General features: G+C 41.6%; 1 protein-coding gene across 1 annotated transcript; it reads left to right on the plus strand.

Moving 5' to 3' along the window:
* Window positions 1-3,446: 3,446 nt before the first annotated feature.
* On the plus strand, window positions 3,447-18,441 carry smurf1 (SMAD specific E3 ubiquitin protein ligase 1). Its single transcript, XM_018667743.2, is given in 20 exon segments — window positions 3,447-3,729; window positions 9,469-9,507; window positions 10,085-10,193; window positions 10,338-10,471; window positions 10,610-10,675; window positions 10,790-10,865; window positions 11,449-11,660; window positions 11,782-11,866; window positions 12,359-12,505; window positions 12,903-13,146; window positions 13,476-13,579; window positions 14,060-14,174; window positions 14,281-14,459; window positions 14,591-14,728; window positions 14,860-14,980; window positions 15,093-15,200; window positions 15,202-15,255; window positions 15,257-15,296; window positions 16,605-16,680; window positions 16,766-18,441. Coding segments are annotated over 20 exon segments (2,202 nt in total). The 5' UTR covers window positions 3,447-3,674; the 3' UTR covers window positions 16,866-18,441.
* Window positions 18,442-19,045: the final 604 nt, after the last annotated feature.

The following is a 19,045-nucleotide window of genomic DNA, read 5'->3' on the forward strand; positions in this document are numbered from 1 at the left end:
CCCTTTGGTGGAACTCCTGACAGCTTACAGATATCTGAAACAATGTGCCCAAACACACATTTTTTGTAAGGGTTTGGCTTAAACACTAGTTTAAACTTTAAAGGGGCTATTTGTAAGTTTTCCCTGCTACTGAACTTGGTATCTTGCCCGGAGCAGGTGGTGGTGATGGACGCTTGTCAAGAGCTTCAGTCATCATTGTGTTTACAATACAAGAAGATAGAATACATCTCCTGAGCAGCAGTAGGTCTACTTCTTAAGGGCAGTCTGGATGCTACAGTGAATTGCTATTGGAAAGTGATGAGACCAGTTGGCCGGGCCAGGAAGCAAAACATTGCTGTTGCTTTCCACCACTGGAGACAGCATTTGGCAAGTAAAGGAATGAAGTTTGATGCTGAACTCATTTTAAGACTGGAAAACTGAACTGCTGTTAATGCTAACATTGGCCATGTAGCAATAGCAAAACTTACAAATAGCTCCTTTAATACAGTACTGTATTTTATAAGGTTATCATGTGTTGTTTTTTATGTACAAGTTGAATCTGTAAATAATTAGTAACTGTGTCTGTCAAATAAATATAGTTAAGTAAAAATAGCCTACAGTATTTTCTTTTGAAATCTAGTGAAGTATAATTTTAAAGTAGCATAAAACTGAGAATACTTACGTTAAGAACAAGTATCTCGAAACTGTGCTTGAGTACAGAACTTGAGTAAATGTGTTTGGATACTTTGCACAGTCACTGCCTTGATTTTATCCAGAATGTAGATTCCTTAGAACTGAAGCAGCTGTTGCTTCTTTTCCCCAAAGGGGGCACTGATAGACACAGACTGGTTTGACTATAATAAGTCCATATTTTTATGTCCTTCTAAACAGTTGTCACTATATTCATGTCATTGTGAATTTTCTGGCATTATGCAGATTTTCTTCTTCTTTTATTTAAATATCTTTGTGAAAGAATAAAACCCTTTTCACCACCTAATGGTATTTGCCAACTGTTGGTACATGACTTCATCTTCATTAACCGTGTATGTGTGTGTGTGTGTGTTCCCAGGGGTATAACTAAGTTTGTCTCTATGATTGGAATTATCTAAGTAGCGGTGAACACACTCAGCTGGTCTCAGGGGCTCTCTGAAAAACACACACACACACACCATGTATACAAGAATGCACACACATATATGTGCATGCGTACACACAACCACACACATAATCACATAATCATACTAACAGCTGTACATGACCGTTTTGGAGGGATAGACTAATTTGTGTGTGTGAGTGTGTGTGTTTTTGTGTGTGTCTGCCACCTGTGGAGTGTTGACATAGCTAAACATACAAATACATACAAACACAAGAGGGAATTAGACAGATGTAGTGCAGTTGGAGATGAAAAATGGGAAGAAGACACTATAAAGAGGGATCGGTTAAAAGAAAAAAATGGTTCTGTGAAGAAGAGGAAGAAGAAGAAAAAGTCTGAAAGATCATGAGATCATCATCTTCAGACTCAGACAGGTCCACAGACAAAAATGGTCACAAAGATTAAAACTGCATGTTTGTGCTTGTGAGACAAAGTGTGTATTTTGTGAGCCTAGCTGAATGTCCGGCAAACTGTTTCGCTGCTTATGTGGATTTACTGTGCCCTGTAAACAGGCTGGTGAGAGGGTCCATTGTTCCAGCAGTTAATACTGCAGCCATGCAGCTAAACCCAGTGCTGCTAAAGAGCCAAATCCCTCCAGCCATTATCCCTGTCCAGCTCGGACTGTACCAGTGTTTTACCCCGCTGTTCACTATACTTCACATTCCTGACAAACAGTTTTTAAAGCATATCATATTAGATAAAGTCAAGAATTTATATCAACTGCCATGTAGCCACCATTCTGAGTTCATATCTGCAGGTCACTACAGAGTACTGTGTAAATTATCTTCATCACATGCTTGTGGGAAGCTCCAGCATCTGTCTATCTTTATGTAAACATTAACGTTTTTATTGTATGTGATTTCTCATTTACTTAATTAAGAAGCAGTACAGTGGTTATTGGTAAACTGTGCATTGTGTGTTCCCGCAGGTTGAGACTTTATTTCTGGTTGTTGGCTCCTTTGGCAATATAGCACCGTATTTACAACCTAACATCTGCTTAGAGAAGTGAACAGTCCAATCAGCTATTTTTCCCACACAGGTTCTGGAACAAAGATTTAATAAATACTAAATTATTTTTGGGTGGGGATAAATGTACAGAAAAGGGAAAGACAAAGCAGCTTTGCCTTTGGACATCTTCCCCTTTATTTCATCACTCTGTGCAAATTGAATATGAATACAGACTCTACCAAGCATCAACCTTTTAATCCAAGAAGCTGCTAAAATCCCACAAACCTTCACAAAGTCCCCATGGTCTTATAGTTGATCTGTTTTGATCTTAAAGATCAGAAACCTGCTGGAGGAAACTCACAGTCTGTATGTTTGAGGTTTCCACCAACACTTCAATACACGAATGGATGAGTTTTCAAATGAACTCACTTTGCCAGCAGCATCACTACTATCAGTTTTGGTCCTGATGATGTCTACAAAGCTTCAGCAATGGTGGATATTTAAGGAGCTTGCCAGGAAAAGTTAAATAATGAGACAAACAGTGTTCTAAGGGCATCCACCCATTTTAACTACTGTTGATATTTTGCACTTGAGCAGTTAAATAATGGGAAACTGAATTAAAAGTGGTGATGTGGGAGGGCTAATGTTGACAACAGCAAGCTCTTTTGAACAGAGAGATTACTGACAAGAATCTACACAACTGATATTTGTTGACTATTGAAGATTATGTGGGACAAGAACTGTTAAAAAAAAAACAAACATATAATATCCTAGACCTTTCTTTTCTCACATAAAAATACTTTACAATTCAGTTTAGTCATGTTGGAGGAATCTGAACAGGGCCAGACAAATCAATATCTTTAGGACTATGACCTTTTGAGAGAAAATATCCAGGAGCTGGTCATTTTAAAGAAGTTATTGCTGGGAAGTAGAAATCACAAAGCAATACTGGTGTAAAAGCTAGCAGGGTATAGTTATTTGAAAGGGAGAGGGTAACTAAAAGACAAACGTAATGAATATTTGAGAAATGTGTGAGTGAATATGTACATGACAGAGAAACAAAATGCATTTAATTGTTATCATTGATTTCCCATCACATCTATTTATTATAGGCTAAAATTATATGATTTCTCAGTCAAAATATGTTTATAGTATGATTTTAATTCCTAAAAACGTAGCAGACGTTGTCAGTTAATGTCAGTAAACATGATTAAGCAGGGGGATTTTTGTTCTTGGTGTAATATAGGATACATTATCGAAAATAAAAGTAAAACCGAAGGTCTGAATGTCCCATTGGAAGTACCTGGTCTCCTCGGGCACGCCCACGCTTCCCAGACGCGAGCACGTAACGTTATGCCCGTTAAGAACATGACGTCAGTACGTGCTTGAGCCTGCCCGAAAATGTTCTCCCGTGCTGTTGGGTTTCGAAGGAGCGCAGGACTTTGCCATGAAATAATACATTTTTGCCCGTGAGGAAAACAAAAACAAACCGCATGATTTGAAACTGAAGTTACTCGCGTTCCCATTTAAGTGGTGAAACTGTGTTTTTGGGAGACTCCGACGGGAAGTTTGTGTGATCGTTTTTCCCGGAGTGATGTCGAATCCTGGGACTAGGAGGAACGGGTCCAGCATCAAAATCCGACTGACAGGTAAAAAAACGAGACCGAAAGAAAGCGCTTACGGTGCATGTTTTAACCGGAGCTTAAATGTTTTACCCACAAACCATTATTGTGAAGTGTTGATATCAGCAAACCTAACAAGACACCGCCAAGTGTCTTTGGGGCTGTCGGTTGTCGTTTGCCCAAACATCCGGTTTTTGTGTGGCAAACACAGAAGCACAAGTGCTAGCTTGTTAGCCGAGATGCTAACCAAATTACCGAAAGGACAGTAAAGAAGCAGTCCTCTGTCTTGTGGGTTTCAGTGCTCATACGTCTGACTGGTCAGCTGTTTTCGGGTCACTGGAAACACCAGCACTCGAGAGCCATGTTCAGAAACTTTATTAGCTGCTAACACTTGCCTCTTCGCCAGCTAGCGATAGCTAATAGTAACATTGTAGGCAATGTTGACCGCTAACGCCTGCTAGCTAACGATACACCCATTTTTTGGGCTGACCACCAGCCGAACCCATCGCCCGACCTGAATGCGACGAGCTCTGTACCAAGGATGAAAGTAAATGTCGAACAACAGTCTCTCTGAAAATCGATCTGTCGGTAGATTTGACATGCTAGCCCAGATTACCCATGAGTATTGATTGGCATTTCGCTGCTTGTGTCAGCTGCAGCTAGACAAATGTCTGACTCACTGAACTTGTCCTTCCCCAGAGAAGCTTGACACGTTTGCTCTGTGTGTACACTGTTCGCAACTCAAACATTTTGATTCGTTTTTGGGTCAGACTCTCCTCTGTAGGGCACATAGGAGTCTCTCTCTTTCACACACACTCACACGTTCACATACACACACAGACACACTCACAGCTGGAACAATGGTTTTTACTGTAGCTAATGTGACCCCACTGGGCATCCAGGGGCTTCTATTCAAATGGTAATGACCACTCTGTGCCGCTGGGCAGACGCCCTGTCCTTCTCCTGATTCAAAACTGAGCAAACACACACCAAAATTTGCTTGCTGGCAGACTTGATGTGGTTTGCATGAACCAGGGGTAGGAAGGCACACGAAGTGTATGATTATGATGGATGTGTTTTGAGTAAAAGTGCTGTCCTTGATGCCCTGAAGTGCTGTCTACAAATGTCCACTCAGTGCTGGTTACTGATTTTTCTATTCTGTTCCTTGTTTTGAGACACTGGATTTCAAGATAGCAGAGCAGGCATCATATTTGACACAAGCTAGATTCACGGATCTGACGCATTTCTTCACTTATCACTCTGTTTGCTCTTTTCATTTTAAGTTTATCTATATTAGTATCACATAGTGTCTCAGTTGGCCCACTGCAACCTCAGCTCCTGATCCAGCTTAAGCCCTCTATGAGGACAAGGAAAACTCCCATCTAACACATAACAACATACAGTAAGGGACAACTGATAAAAACATCAGAAGACAAATGCAAAGGCAGGCAAACGGATTGAGAAGTCCTAACAGGCAGAAGTGAAGATAATAGACTTTCTGGGTTTTGACAATTTGCCAGACAAAACAAGACACTGGAGGACATCACCATGAGCTTTTAGAATGTGTTCACTACTTGATCCCATTGTGTAAACCAAACAATTAATCAAGAAAGTAATAAGTAGAACAAATTGAAATGATAATATATATTGATTGATACATTGAAACCCCAATTACTAAATACAGTAATAGTGCTCTAATCTATCACAATTATAATAGGTCCAATAATAATGTGTGTGTTCATGTTTGTGTGTGTTTAAACCAGTCACTCATTATTTCAGCTTGGATGCAAACAGAGGTTATTGCCCCTGACTGTGTCCCGCCCCCACAGGTATGAGTGGAATTCTAATTGGGTGAGGAATGTGCGATGAGCCAATGGGAGCGCGGTGTTGGCTGGCTGGCCAGGGCGCTCTTGTTTAGTCTGTCAGGGAGAGGGGTTGTTTGGCCTACATCAGAAAGGCCTGTGTGTGTCTGTGGCAGGGACGCAGACAAAGACCAGGCAAGTTTGACATTGGTTCACATTTCAGAGATTGGGTTGTGTTTATAGAGATGTGGTTTAGCTAACTGAAGAGGTCCATGTTGTGTCTTTCTGACTCTGTCCTCAGTTTTCAGAGGATAAGATTAAAATAGCTGAAGGAGAAGCGCCCCGGGTATGAGAAAAGTGTCACTTTTACCTTAGGTATTACGGCCTAGTGAGATGTGAATAGACTCCATAAGGCTTATTAGGGAAACACTTGCTGAATCTTGCACATCTTGTTTAGCAGGGTGTATTGAACCAAATGTTTTATCGGCTTCCTAGTCCCGTTTATTTATTAAGGCGTTGTCCATTCTAAGTCATGTAATATATATTCTGCTGTGTTGTTAGGGAATATTTATTGTAGATCTGTTTGTGTTAAGACATTTGATGACATTTGACATTTAATGTTTTGATGTTGCTGCCAAAATTTGATCTATGCACGGTGTCAGAAAATCTATGATACCCACCCTCAGTATGGTTGTGATTTTTGAGCTTGTGAACAGTATGGTTTAAATACAGGGATATGGTCAGGACAATGCATAATGCAGGAAATAAATGGGTAAAAAAAAATAAGTGAAAAAAAGGTGTTTTTGTTTTGAAATAAATGAGCTTTATTGTGAAAAATGCCTGAATCACAAATTCAGTGGGATAATGTTAATTTGCTCATGGAAGCAACACGTGCAGCTGGGGGTTTGGTGCCAGGTAGTCGGATTGAACACTGACTTATCCGTGCAACAACACAGGGCAATGTCAGGACAGCAGGTGACACTCACAAGAGAGGGAGGGGGAGAGGTAGCGAGAGGGCAGAGAAGTGGGAGAATGAGGAATAACTAAAGGGAAAATAGAATGAAAGGATAAAAAAGGTTATACAGCAGGAAATAACATTGTTGTAATCTCTAATAGGTCACTCTACTTCACTTGTAAATCTATGAGTGCATTTTAAAACAGCAAAGTCTAGTCAGCTCTGTAAGGACTTTAGTATTCTTCAGTTTTTGCTAGCTGTGTGACCCCGGTTGTTAATCTAAGCGAACAGCTCCTTGGCATCTTTGCCAAAGCACTTGACCATTATCTGTGATTTAAGAAGTTTTAATGAACTTCTAAGCTTCTACAGTTTTATGGTTCTTGTCATTTAGCTAAAGAATATCAAGTGTTCTCCCTGTTAAAGGTGCAAGAGTAGAGCAAAATTGCAAACCCTTGAAATATTTGTGAGAGATGGTTGATTGTGCTACAGACGTGCTGTGACTTCAGATTCCTAGAGGAGCTGCTAGCCTGGTACAGAAGTAGCTCCGTTTTTCATCATCTCCCTTGAACTGTTTCTGCTTGTTCACTCAAGATTGGATGAATAGAATCTGTCCCCCCGCTGCCTCTCCCAAGCTCTCGGGGTTTTTTTTTTTTTTTTAAAGAGAGGACATAAATGCCAAAAAAGAAAGCAGCAGTGGGGGAAATTGAGAACCAGCTGAGCTGTGGCTGTGTGTGTGTCTTTACCAGCCATGACCTTGGCAGAATGAGGAATTTCCTGAGATGCAGAGAAAGGGCCTGTCACACATTCAGTGCCACAGAGGAGCTGGTCAAGAGGCGGAAAAAATAAGAGAGACAGGATGAAATTAGGGGTGTCTCTCGTCTCTGGCAAGAGATTGGAGGGTGAGAGGGGAGGAGAGCACAGCAGTGACAGTGACAGAGGAAGTCCTCTCCTGCTAGTCTGGAAGAGGAGGCAGGGGCAAACTAGAAACTCGACTCTCTCTCTATGCTGCTGGGTTTCTCTCATTGTGTGTGTAGAAAAGATGAGGTCTCTGTGTGGAATGTGTGAGTCAGGAGGAGGAGGAATAGAAGGGTTTGATGAGGAAGAGGGAAGGATATCCTGCAGCCATTCTCCATGGGTTAATCACAGGAAATAGAGCAGGCTACACCAGACACATCTACGCCACCACAGTCACCACATCCGAAACCACCGGCTGGCTGACTAACCTCCTAGATGGATGTCTGGGCCAGAGCAAATCATTCCAGATTTTAATTGGATCTCTAAGCTATGATAACGGTTTCAGTAGTGTGGCAAATCAGTTAGCACCAGTTTGAACGGATCGTGATATTGCTTTTGTTCTTCTGCGCCAAGACAACACCATAAATCTTCATTTCTGAATCGCTGCCAGGATCACCCCACCATTGTTCAATTAGCATAGGTTGTACTTTAGCCTGCAATAAGCAATTACTGTCATTATTAATTAATCCTAAGATTATTTTCTTGATTAATCTGGTAATTGTTTAATCTAAAATGTCAGAAAATTGTTAATTATAATTTTTCAGAGCCGGAGGTTACATATTCAGGCAGCTTGTCTTATTCAATCAACTAAAAGATATTCAATTTACAGTCATACCAAACAGAGAAAAACAGCAAATCTTCACATTGAAAAGCTGGAACCAGCACATTTTTTCACTTTTTTTCCAAGTTACCAAATTATTAGGAAAATAGTGGAATAATTAGTCGATTGGTTGATTGTATTGACTGATTGTATTCAAGAGATAATACAGGAGGAAATAGAGTCAAGCAATGTATGGAAAGACACTCTACCCACTCCAATCCCCGATCTTTCCCCCGTCCAACTGGATACAGGCGATTGACATGGTATAGTTGCACATTCCACCTCACTGCTCAGATGTGCTCCCGTTTGTCTTACTTTGAAAGAGAGGAGCTGAGAAATGGGGCCAAAAGCATTTCTGAAAACAAAAGTGGGAGCCTGCATTCTCCCACTTGCTTCAGGCTACAAAACATGCCAATTTATCTTAATTAATTTCCAGTCAGAGTTATTTTATGGCAGTTACCTTCTGTAGTTTTAAAGGGAATTAATTTGTTCTCTCTTAGTGGCCTAAGAGGTTTCAGATTCCCAGAAGAAATCCCAGCATCCTTCAGGAATCAGTCTTTCAGAAATATCTTTGCTTTTTAAAAACAGCTAAATCTGCTGCCATTTAATGCTTACATGAATTCTCTGAATTGAAGAATTGGCTGTTGTGACCTGCTGTGTAAATATTTGTTTGTAGTTTTCATGTCACCTTGTGTTGCAGTCACGTTTTGAGTGCATTACATGAGCCTTGAATACAAACAAGCAGCTTGTTTTTGCTCCATGTGTCCACAGCTGCCCTGTAATCAAGACTCGTATTTGTGACAGACTGGACATGAGCGTGTTTCTAAAAATTAGCTTATTGTGGTTCAGTTGTTTGTTTTTAACATTGCAGCAGAGCTAACCTAGAGTGACATATGCCAGCTGTCGCATCACACAGGCTGTCTGGAAAACAAATACACACACCCACACCACACACACACACACACACACCACACACACACACACACACACACACACACAATAAACTAAACAGTTAGCACACACTTACAAACTCACAGTCTTGGTCAGTTTGAGCTCTGCTGTCTTGAGTCCACAGAGATGATGTGGCAGAGAAGGCATTCTGCCACTCTCACTGTGGGCGGCCTGTGTATGTGTGTGTTTGTGTGTGTGTGTGTGCGCAATGGCGCTGACACTAGCCCTATACTTTACTGCTCACTCGGCCTGCACGTCACATAAGTTTCCCTGCTCATTACCATCCTCTGGCATTCATATATTATCCTAACCAGCTTTCTTCCTCCTCAGAGGTTTTTTTTTTTATCTGCACCAGCATCCATTTGTAGCAGCCTACACACTGTGAGATCATTTACATATTTGTGTGTGTGGCATTTTGTTCATAATGATTTTTTGTTTTGCAGTATTATGTGCCAAGAACCTCGCAAAGAAAGACTTCTTTCGTAAGTACCTCTATTGTGCTCACTTTCACGTGCGTGCATGAATCTGACATCATGATGATTGAAGTGATGATTTGTGTTTCGTTAAGGATCTGCGATCACCATGAAAGGCAACGCTGTAAACAAATTGGCGTTGGTGTTGCTCAGTTGCTGTGCTGTGATCGTACTATGCATTCCCACCTGTGATAGCACCATAATAACAGGTTTGGCTGGCCAGCCTGTGCTCACACTGTAGAGATCGACCCACAATCAGGCGTTTGTTCATGTTCTCAAAGCTTCTGTGAGCATGCCAGATTTGTTTTGTTTTTTTAAATTGGAGTTGGTCCACCTAAAACCGCCAGAATCAGAGTCTTCATTTCTACCACTATCATCATCCTGTGCTTAAACTGTGCACTCCAGGTACTGTTAATAACCACAGATATTTGCAGGCCAGTGTCAGGAAGAATCATTAAGAATAAAGTTTAGTCTAATGTCTGCAGTAATAGAGATCTGAGCATTGTTGTGTAGAGTGTTGACACGCAGCATTCTGTTCAGTTAATTTAGTGGATGCAAACAATTAATTTGAGTTATGTGCATGCAGGCCTGCCAGATCCATTTGCCAAAGTTGTGGTGGACGGATCAGGTCAATGCCACTCGACAGACACAGTCAAGAGCACACTGGACCCCAAATGGAATCAGCACTACGACCTGTGAGTCTCCTGCACCACACTCACAGCTAGTCTTTGATTCTCTTTGACACGTTAAATGCTATTACAGATGTTAAGCTGCATTAACTTATTTAATAAAGGTTGTTTTAATAACTCAATAATAAATTAATATGTCTTCTCTTTCAGCTACATTGGAAAGACAGACTCCATCACTATCAGTATATGGAACCACAAAAAGATCCATAAACGACAGGGGGCGGGCTTCCTGGGCTGCATACGACTTTTATCTAATGCTATCAGCAGGCTAAAAGACACAGGATGTAAGTTTTCTGTTAGATTTTACACAGACTTAAATGCACACAAGCTCATAGATGCTGCAAATTGTCCAGCTGCACTGTTTATAAGCACAGTTTTGTGAGAAATTAAACAAAAAATTTTCTCTCCCCCTGTCCTTCCAGACCAGCGTTTAGATCTATGTAAGCTCAACCCCTCGGACAGCGACGCAGTACGGGGGCAGATCGTAGGTAAGGCGGACGCACAGATGCAATATGTGTCTCTCACTCTGTCATATTCCACCTTCCTCCCCTCTCTGTCACACACTGTCATCACTCTAACCTTTACCTCCTGCTTGTTTCCAGTGAGCTTACAGACAAGAGACCGCATCGGCAGCGGAGGCCCTGTGGTGGACTGCAGAGGACTGTTGGAAAATGATGGGTGAGTGTGTCACCAGACATTATGCTGCCAAAGTCACACTAACATTTAGAGAAACCATTAGTTATTGTCACCTTATTTAATGTCTACATATGTTTCACAGATTATTGTGCATTGCTTCCTCAGATGATTCTTGTTTTGGTCAATGATAATGTCACATTTAGGGCTTTTCTTAATGAAGCAAAAGTGACAACTGTTAAAAACAAAACAAAAAGACCATCAAATATCAGCCTAGACTTTAGTCAGTTTCAAAATACTTAATATTTTCATGAGGGATTGAACAGTCCACCACATACACTTCATGTCATTTTTATACTCATTAAACCAGTCAGTGACACCCCACCCCACCCCACCAGTGTCCTATGGAATGTCATGTCTGAATTTAATTATCCAGGTTCAGGTTTTATCTGTTTGTATAATGTCAGTGCAGCAATCAGTGCATCTCAGTCTAGTCATGATCATTATTTGTTTGTTTGTTAGTGTGAGTTCAAAATAAAAATCAGTTGACCTATCATGTGATTCCAGTGAAACTGAGAAAACAGGACTTCAGTGGAGTGTGTGTGCGTTTGTCTCGATGTGTGTGTAGGCCTGTGTTTGAGGGATGTTTCAGTGAAGAGCCGCTGCCCTACTCCGACTCCACTGGCGCAGCGGGGGGAGGGAACTGCCGGCTCGACTCGCCCAGTCAGGAGAGCCGTCTTCAGACCCAGCGAATCAGAGGGCAGGACTCCAGAGGCCACGGACACACCCCCCAGAACAGACCTCACGGGCACCAGCCACCTGACCTACCAGAGGGATACGGTCAGTCAGACACTTCTCTGACCAACTCTTGTTCTTTCTCTGGATATCTCTCTGGCCTAAATCTCTCACGTCCGAATTGAAAAGTGACAAAACATCTTTCTTTGTTTTCCTGTCAAAACAGAGCAGCGAACAACAGTTCAGGGCCAGGTGTACTTCCTTCACACGCAGACAGGCGTCAGCACCTGGCACGACCCTCGGATACCGCGGTACGATCACGCCCCACTTCACTTATGTCTAGTCTAAGCATAACCTTAAATGAGATGAACCTTGAATCAACCCTGCTGAGAAACTAGGTCATTGCAGTAGCAGAGGATAATACATGAGATATAGCATACAGTAGCATCTTTGTAATGCTGTGTAACTTAACAGATTATTCTATTTTTATGAGTGAAATGTCACATTCAAGTCAAGACATGTATGAGAATGGGTCTTCATTTGTCACTTAATGCACCATCCTTCCCTGTTGTTTGTATTTAGACTAAAGAGACAGAAAGTCCATGTTGTCCTTATTTTCTTCTGCACTAATTATACACAACAGATTAAAGGAAACTTCTCAGGTTCTTTCCTTGGGCCTCCTGTTTCTAGGGTTGGGTCAGTATGAAGGGTTAAGAACATACAGTACGTAGGATTAGAAGTGTTAGAGAGAAGTCTGGTTGAAAGCACACTTGTCTCAGTCTGGTCACTTGTCACTGGTGCAGGGACCTGGCCAGCGTGAGCTGCGAGGAGCTCGGTCCGTTGCCAGTGGGCTGGGAGGTCCGAAGCACCGTGTCTGGACGGATCTACTTTGTGGACCACAACAACCGAACCACACAGTTCACAGACCCACGCCTACACACCATTATCAGGTACAGACATGCACACACACTGATGGAAAAACACTCAAACACCGTGCACCCCAATGGCAGACTCAGTCTACACCTGGGTGGCAGACATCTCTGACACAATAAGTGGTTTCAAGACTAATCTGTCGTTAATCTAATCTGTCGCTGCTGTAATGCTGAACTCAGACTGAATCTGAACGTGACCCAGTAACAGTCATCAGCTCTGGTAATAATACTGAACTGTGTGTGATTTACAAAAATGTAGGCTTAGCTGCTCCAGGCAAACGCACAGTGAGTAATACAGTCTGCTCTTTTTTTTCGCTGTTTTCCTGTCAACTCATCTCTCTCTTGGCATTCTTCCCCCTTGTCATGTTGTTTCTTCCCCCGTCCTCCTCTCCCTCCCGCTTCTTCCCATCTCCAGCCAGCAATCCCAAGCAAAGGAGTCCTCCCAAGCCCCCCAGATGGATGTGGGGGGTGAGGAGGGGGGAGGTGGAGGAGTGGGCGGCGGCGGTGGGGGCGGTGGAGGAGGAGGAGACGGAGACATGGCGGCACGCTACGAGAGAGACTTGGTCCATAAGTTGAAGCTGCTCAGGCACGAGCTGTCCTTGCAGCAGCCTCAAGCAGGACACTGTCGCATCGAGGTGTCCCGAGAGGAGATCTTTGAGGTGGGTGCAGGTTTGCGGCCGGGAAGGAAAGAAATCACAACATCTTTCTCTCTTTTCTTTTCTCTTATACACAGCGTTGGTAGATACTGTGAAAGTTTCCATTTATACAGTCACATCTACACTCCCTCTGACTCCTACACCAGTCACAACAAACTATTCTTATAGCGTCCTTCTCTCTGTGGAAGAACACAAAAGCAGCGCTGATTGTGCCTATTAATAAACAGTTGAACAGAACATCACTGAGCTAAAGAGCTGTGTTATTGTTCCTTCTGCCTGTGATAATGTGTATCTGTTGCTGCATGTCTTGAATGCTGTGTTTGTTGGTTTAGGAATCGTATCGGCAGATTATGAAGATGAGGCCCAAAGACCTGAAGAAGCGTCTGATGGTGAAGTTCAGGGGAGAGGAGGGCCTGGACTACGGTGGAGTGGCCAGGTAGGTTCATACTGTCTTTGGCAGTTTGGCTCAATTGGCTACTACTCACAGTATTGATTTTTTTAAGTGTCAGTTAGGCGGTGGAGAGACGAGGTTCCACTCAGGCACTGAAATCACAGGCTATAAGCAGGTTTTCCTAGATCTTCTTGAACTGTCTGACTTGTGCGATTGGTATTAGTGGAAATGTTGAATGCAATCAAAGCAGGTTGATGCCTGTGAAACTAACAAAGAAAAAATGCATCATATTGCAGCATTCCCATTACATTCACTACTCTGCTGTAATAACTGGTAAATATCATAATATCCTTGCAAATAAAGGAAACTACAAGTCTGATCACTTCTTTTTACACTCTAGTCAGCTTTTGAGTTGTTGTCAAGACTGCACAACATAATCAAGTGTTTTTCATTTTCTCTTTGATGATTGATGATTGTTCCATGTGACTTTTGAACATGTGTTAACCATGTGGTGGTTGTCTGCAGAGAGTGGCTGTACCTGCTGTGTCATGAAATGTTGAACCCCTATTACGGCCTGTTCCAGTACTCCACAGACAATATCTACACACTACAGATCAACCCCGACTCTTCCATCAACCCTGTGAGTTCACATATACACATGAAGCGCCTCACAGCTGAGCTAAATAACAGGACTCTCCCTGACTCTCTGTCTGTCTACATGTCTTTGTGTTTTTTTTTCCTGTCAGGACCACCTGTCATATTTCCACTTTGTGGGTCGAGTGATGGGCCTCGCAGTTTTCCACGGTCACTACATCAATGGGAGCTTCACGCTGCCCTTCTACAAACAGCTGCTAGGCAAACCCATCCAGCTCAACGACCTGGAGACCACCGACCCGGAGTTGCACAAGAGCCTCGTCTGGATACTGTGAGTGCATGCACCTGCACAGGAGTCAAATCAATGAGACAGTGGAGAGCTTTTTATCATGAATATTCCTCAGTTCGCATCGTGCACTGTCCCCTGTTTCACTGTTACTTACTCGAATGCTCTTTACACAGAGAGAACGACATCACTTCAGTCCTCGACCACACGTTCTGCGTGGAGCACAATGCCTTTGGGAAGTTTTTACAACATGAACTCAAACCTAATGGGCGAAATATCCCTGTTACTGAGGAGAACAAGAAAGAATATGTGAGGTAAGAACAGTGAGACGAGTATGTTTTCCAAACTGTGGCCCAGATACACAATGTAAACAATATAGGAGCGATATATAGTTTGTTACAGTGCATTTATTTGCTCTTCATCATTTGTGTTTGTGTGTTTTCAGACTTTATGTGAACTGGAGGTTTATGCGAGGAATTGAAGCCCAGTTTCTGGCTCTACAGAAGGGATTCAGTGAGCTCATCCCACAGCACCTCCTCAAACCTTTTGACCATAAAGAACTTGAGGTACATGTGCTGTCTGTGAACAATAAACCAGTAATCATAATGAATGATGAGACATTGTTTACATTGGGTCACCTTTGCTTCTTCCTCATCTCTTTCTCTCCCTCTTGTCCAGTTGATCATCGGCGGCCTGGGGAAGATCGACCTCGCAGACTGGAAGACGAACACCCGCCTGAAGCACTGCACAAGTGAAAGCAACGTGGTGCGGTGGTTCTGGCAGGCAGGTGGAGGCTTTCAGCGAGGAGAGGAGAGGACGTCTGCTGCAGTTTGTCACAGGCTTCCACCAGGGTCCCGCTACAGGGTTTCAAAGCGCTGCAGGGTGGGTCATGCACTGGCTCAGAGATCTCTCTCTCTCACACACATACACACACATACACACACATACTGTACGAACATCAGCTACTGTGTATTTGATTTGACAGCAGAGGCCTGGATGATATTTCCAGGAAACGATTGTTGTGTAGCATGTTTGAGGCTAATTATGGTTCGTGTTTGAGGGCACCTCATGTATGTGCATCCTAACAAGAAAAACTAGGGTATGGAGTCAATGCACAGATACTTACAGACCTAATATATATTCCAGCCAAGATTCATGTAGGGCTGCAGCTAACAATTCATTTCATTATTGAAATCTTCAGTTATTCAAGATACTCAGTCAACTGTCATTTCTGACCAAAACAACATCGAACTGTCACATTTGAGAAACTGGAAACAGAAAATGTTTGGCGACAGCAGGAACACTCAGAGGGAATCTCATCACATCTGGCACAAACATTCACTTGGACTCACAGATGATCTGATTAGATTTTGATGGTCACAGGTCAAAGGTCACTCTGACTGCACAAAACACAGTTTTGGCCATAACTCAGGAATTCATATACTAATTAACTGCAACTGCACAGGCTAGCAGAGGCATACAAGGCTGTATTTCTAGTTGCTTAAACGATAAATCAGTTTTCCAAGTAGTTGCCAATTAAATTTCTGTTTCTTGACTAATTGATTAATGATCAGTAGTTGTAGCTGCAGATTCATTAAGAGATAAAGAGTTTGCTGGTATGAATGTCCTGATTATTGTTTTTACTCCCAATTCAAATTCAAGTCAGCTGCTGTTGTGTATGTGTCGATAATGAATCCTTATCTAATGCAGTGTCTGCAGCTGCACATTGTTCACTGAACCCAAAGTCTGTAAATCCAATTAATTTTACTGTTAGAAAAGGCTTCACATTAAGACAATATATCCTGCATCATAAGCTTCCTTTGATGGTTTCTGATATTAATCTCTGTAGTGTCCTGTTGTGTTTTGTATAAAATCACATTGTGACAGGTGGTCAGTGTTGTGACAGGTGCTTTTGGTCAGGATCTGGGGAATTTCTCTTCTCACCCAGCATGAACAAAATACTGAAATTCAGATGCAAAGACACGTCCACACATTATGAGAAGACACTTTAATTTGCACTTGTAGTTACATAAAATACATTTGTAAAATACCAGTGTAAAGAAATGATTCTGCCATTATCAGCTAATTTGTTTGGGTTTTAATGAGAAATGTTGTTTAAATGCTGAGTAATGCTCTGTGTACCAGAGTAGAGCAGTGATAACTAGAATGTATGTGTGTAAGGCTCTACAGGTTCTGCAGGACCAAGGCTCTTTACCATCCATTTGATAGACGCCAACACAGACAACCTGCCCAAGGCTCACACATGGTAAGAACACATAAAAGAAATAAAATCCTCCTTATATCTGTGTTTGTGTCTGACTGAGTTACTAATGATCCTCCTCTGTCTCTAGTTTTAACAGGATAGACATCCCACCCTACGAGTCTTACGAGAAACTTTACGAGAAACTGCTGACGGCTGTGGAGGAGACCTGCGGCTTCGCTGTGGAGTGATGAATCCACAACCAGAACCGACATACACACAGTCACACTCGTGCTTGCACACAACTATTTGACATTTTGCATATACATACATAAACAGAATATCATGTATACACAGAGTATACAGAGCGGCCAAGCATCACAAGAACACACACTCAGTCTCCTGCCACCTCTTCACCACCGAACTGTTGGGGGTTAAAGGAGGAAGCACAGCAGGAGGGAAAAAATATAAAAAAACAAACCAAAAAAAAAAAACAAAAAAGCAAAGTATTTTAAAATTTTTCAAATGTTTTGAAGAAGCATTTTTATCCTTCAGTTTTAACAAGCTATGATGTCATTCTTCAGAATGTCTAACCACCACAGCAAATTCGACTCCAGACGCTCTCGAGTCTCCAGACAGAATCGGCCAATCACATGCGAGCCTGCGAACAGAGACATTGAAACAAGGCGGAGACCGATCTGTCTTTTTTCTGTCTGACAAGCTGATCGATTGACTAGTATTCATGCTTCATGTTTAACCACTGTCGTGTATCAGAGCGAGTGTGTGCATGTCAGGCGGCGAGAGTATGTTTGTGTCTGTGTCAGAGCGTGTGTGAGTGTGTGAGTGTGTGTCAGGCATGGCACCCAGTTACGCTGTTTTAAAAAAAAAAAAAAAAAAAAAAAAAAAAAAAAGATCAAATGAGCCTGCTCCTCTGTTTGGTAACTTTTTGTCTCTTCCGTTTGTATCTGCGACCACTCTGATCCACTCTGATGTTGTATTATTTATTACTAAGTGATTACCGACCAAGCTGCTATATGCTCTACAAAGAGCCGACACTAATCTCTTCATCAACCCCCCTCTACCAGAGTCGAAGGGTCAGTTCACTTGCAATTCAAGTAATCCACAAAGTGGGTTTTATTGAATTTCGTTACATTTTTTAACATTCATATTATTGCGGTGAAATACTCTTGTCAGTGTATGGAAACTGTTAGTGTGTTGGTGTTTAAAATGCCATGTTACATTTATTGAAGTGAAAGGGATTGACTTTCCCCGGCCTAATTTTAAAATCTAACTCTACTGACGTTACGGACAGGACCGAGGGCATGACCTGGATATTTTATTCAAAATGAGCCACGATGGATGGAAAGAAGGAGCCAGCTTTCAGGAATTCTTCGGTTGTATGTGACATGTATAATAAAATCTCACAAGCCTTTCGTACATGTTTCTTCATCCATCTCACCAACTTTTTTTTCTTTGTGGCCCGGATGTCTCTCTGCCCATCTCTCTTTAGCCTGAATGTTAGAAAAAGTAGTCATCCTCCTCAAGACCACCATGAATGAACAAAGTCTCTTTACGGTCATTAATTCTCCATAGAAGTGAATGAAATCAAAAACCTAAATGTTGAGAGAGTCAATGTGGAAAATGTTGGGATCCGTTGTAAGATTAAAGATTGAAGACTGTTAAGCAGTATCATTTCAGTCTGCGTTTTCTAGGTTCTGAGTTCACTGTGTAATGGATGCAAGAGTATTGTAACTTACTATGTACTAAACATTTATGAAAAAATACAATGTAAATAAGATTATATTAAAAGAAATTAAATTGAAAATACATGCCTTGTGTTATGTGCTTTATTTTCTCTGTCAGTGGATAGTTGAGTGTGAACACAGGGATGCAATTTATCATTTTCATTATTGATTAAGCTTTATATTTTCTATTATATTTCTTTTTCTTCTGACTATAAGATGTCAAGGAATTTGTTTTTAATGTGAAAAATAGGGAAAAATACCCATCACTGTTTACTAAAGCTGAGGATGAGATCTTGAAATAGCTCCTTTTTTTTGTCCACAGGTTGTTCACAACCCCAAAATATTTTGTTTATTGTGAGATAAGGATACGTAGAAAAAATGTAACAATTGAAAAGCTGAACCTTGTGAAGTTTTTTAATTTGCCCTTTAAGAAATGGATCAGGTGGTTATCAAAATAGTTGTCAATTAAGTCTCTGACTACTTAATTAATCGGCTTATTGTTGTAGCCCTAGAATCAACAAATATTGGCTATATATAAATGGTAATAATACACATGAAGTATTGGTGTCTGATTTACATGTATGGTGTGATTTACATACAATGTAGTTCAGTCTTCCTCCAACCTTCCAGCAGCCAAAATAACCAAAATCCATCAGAGCTGTGTGTTCATTTATATTTTGTCACAT

Source organism: Lates calcarifer, linkage group LG11, assembly GCF_001640805.2.
Source record: "Lates calcarifer isolate ASB-BC8 linkage group LG11, TLL_Latcal_v3, whole genome shotgun sequence".
Lineage (NCBI taxonomy): Eukaryota > Metazoa > Chordata > Actinopteri > Centropomidae > Lates > Lates calcarifer.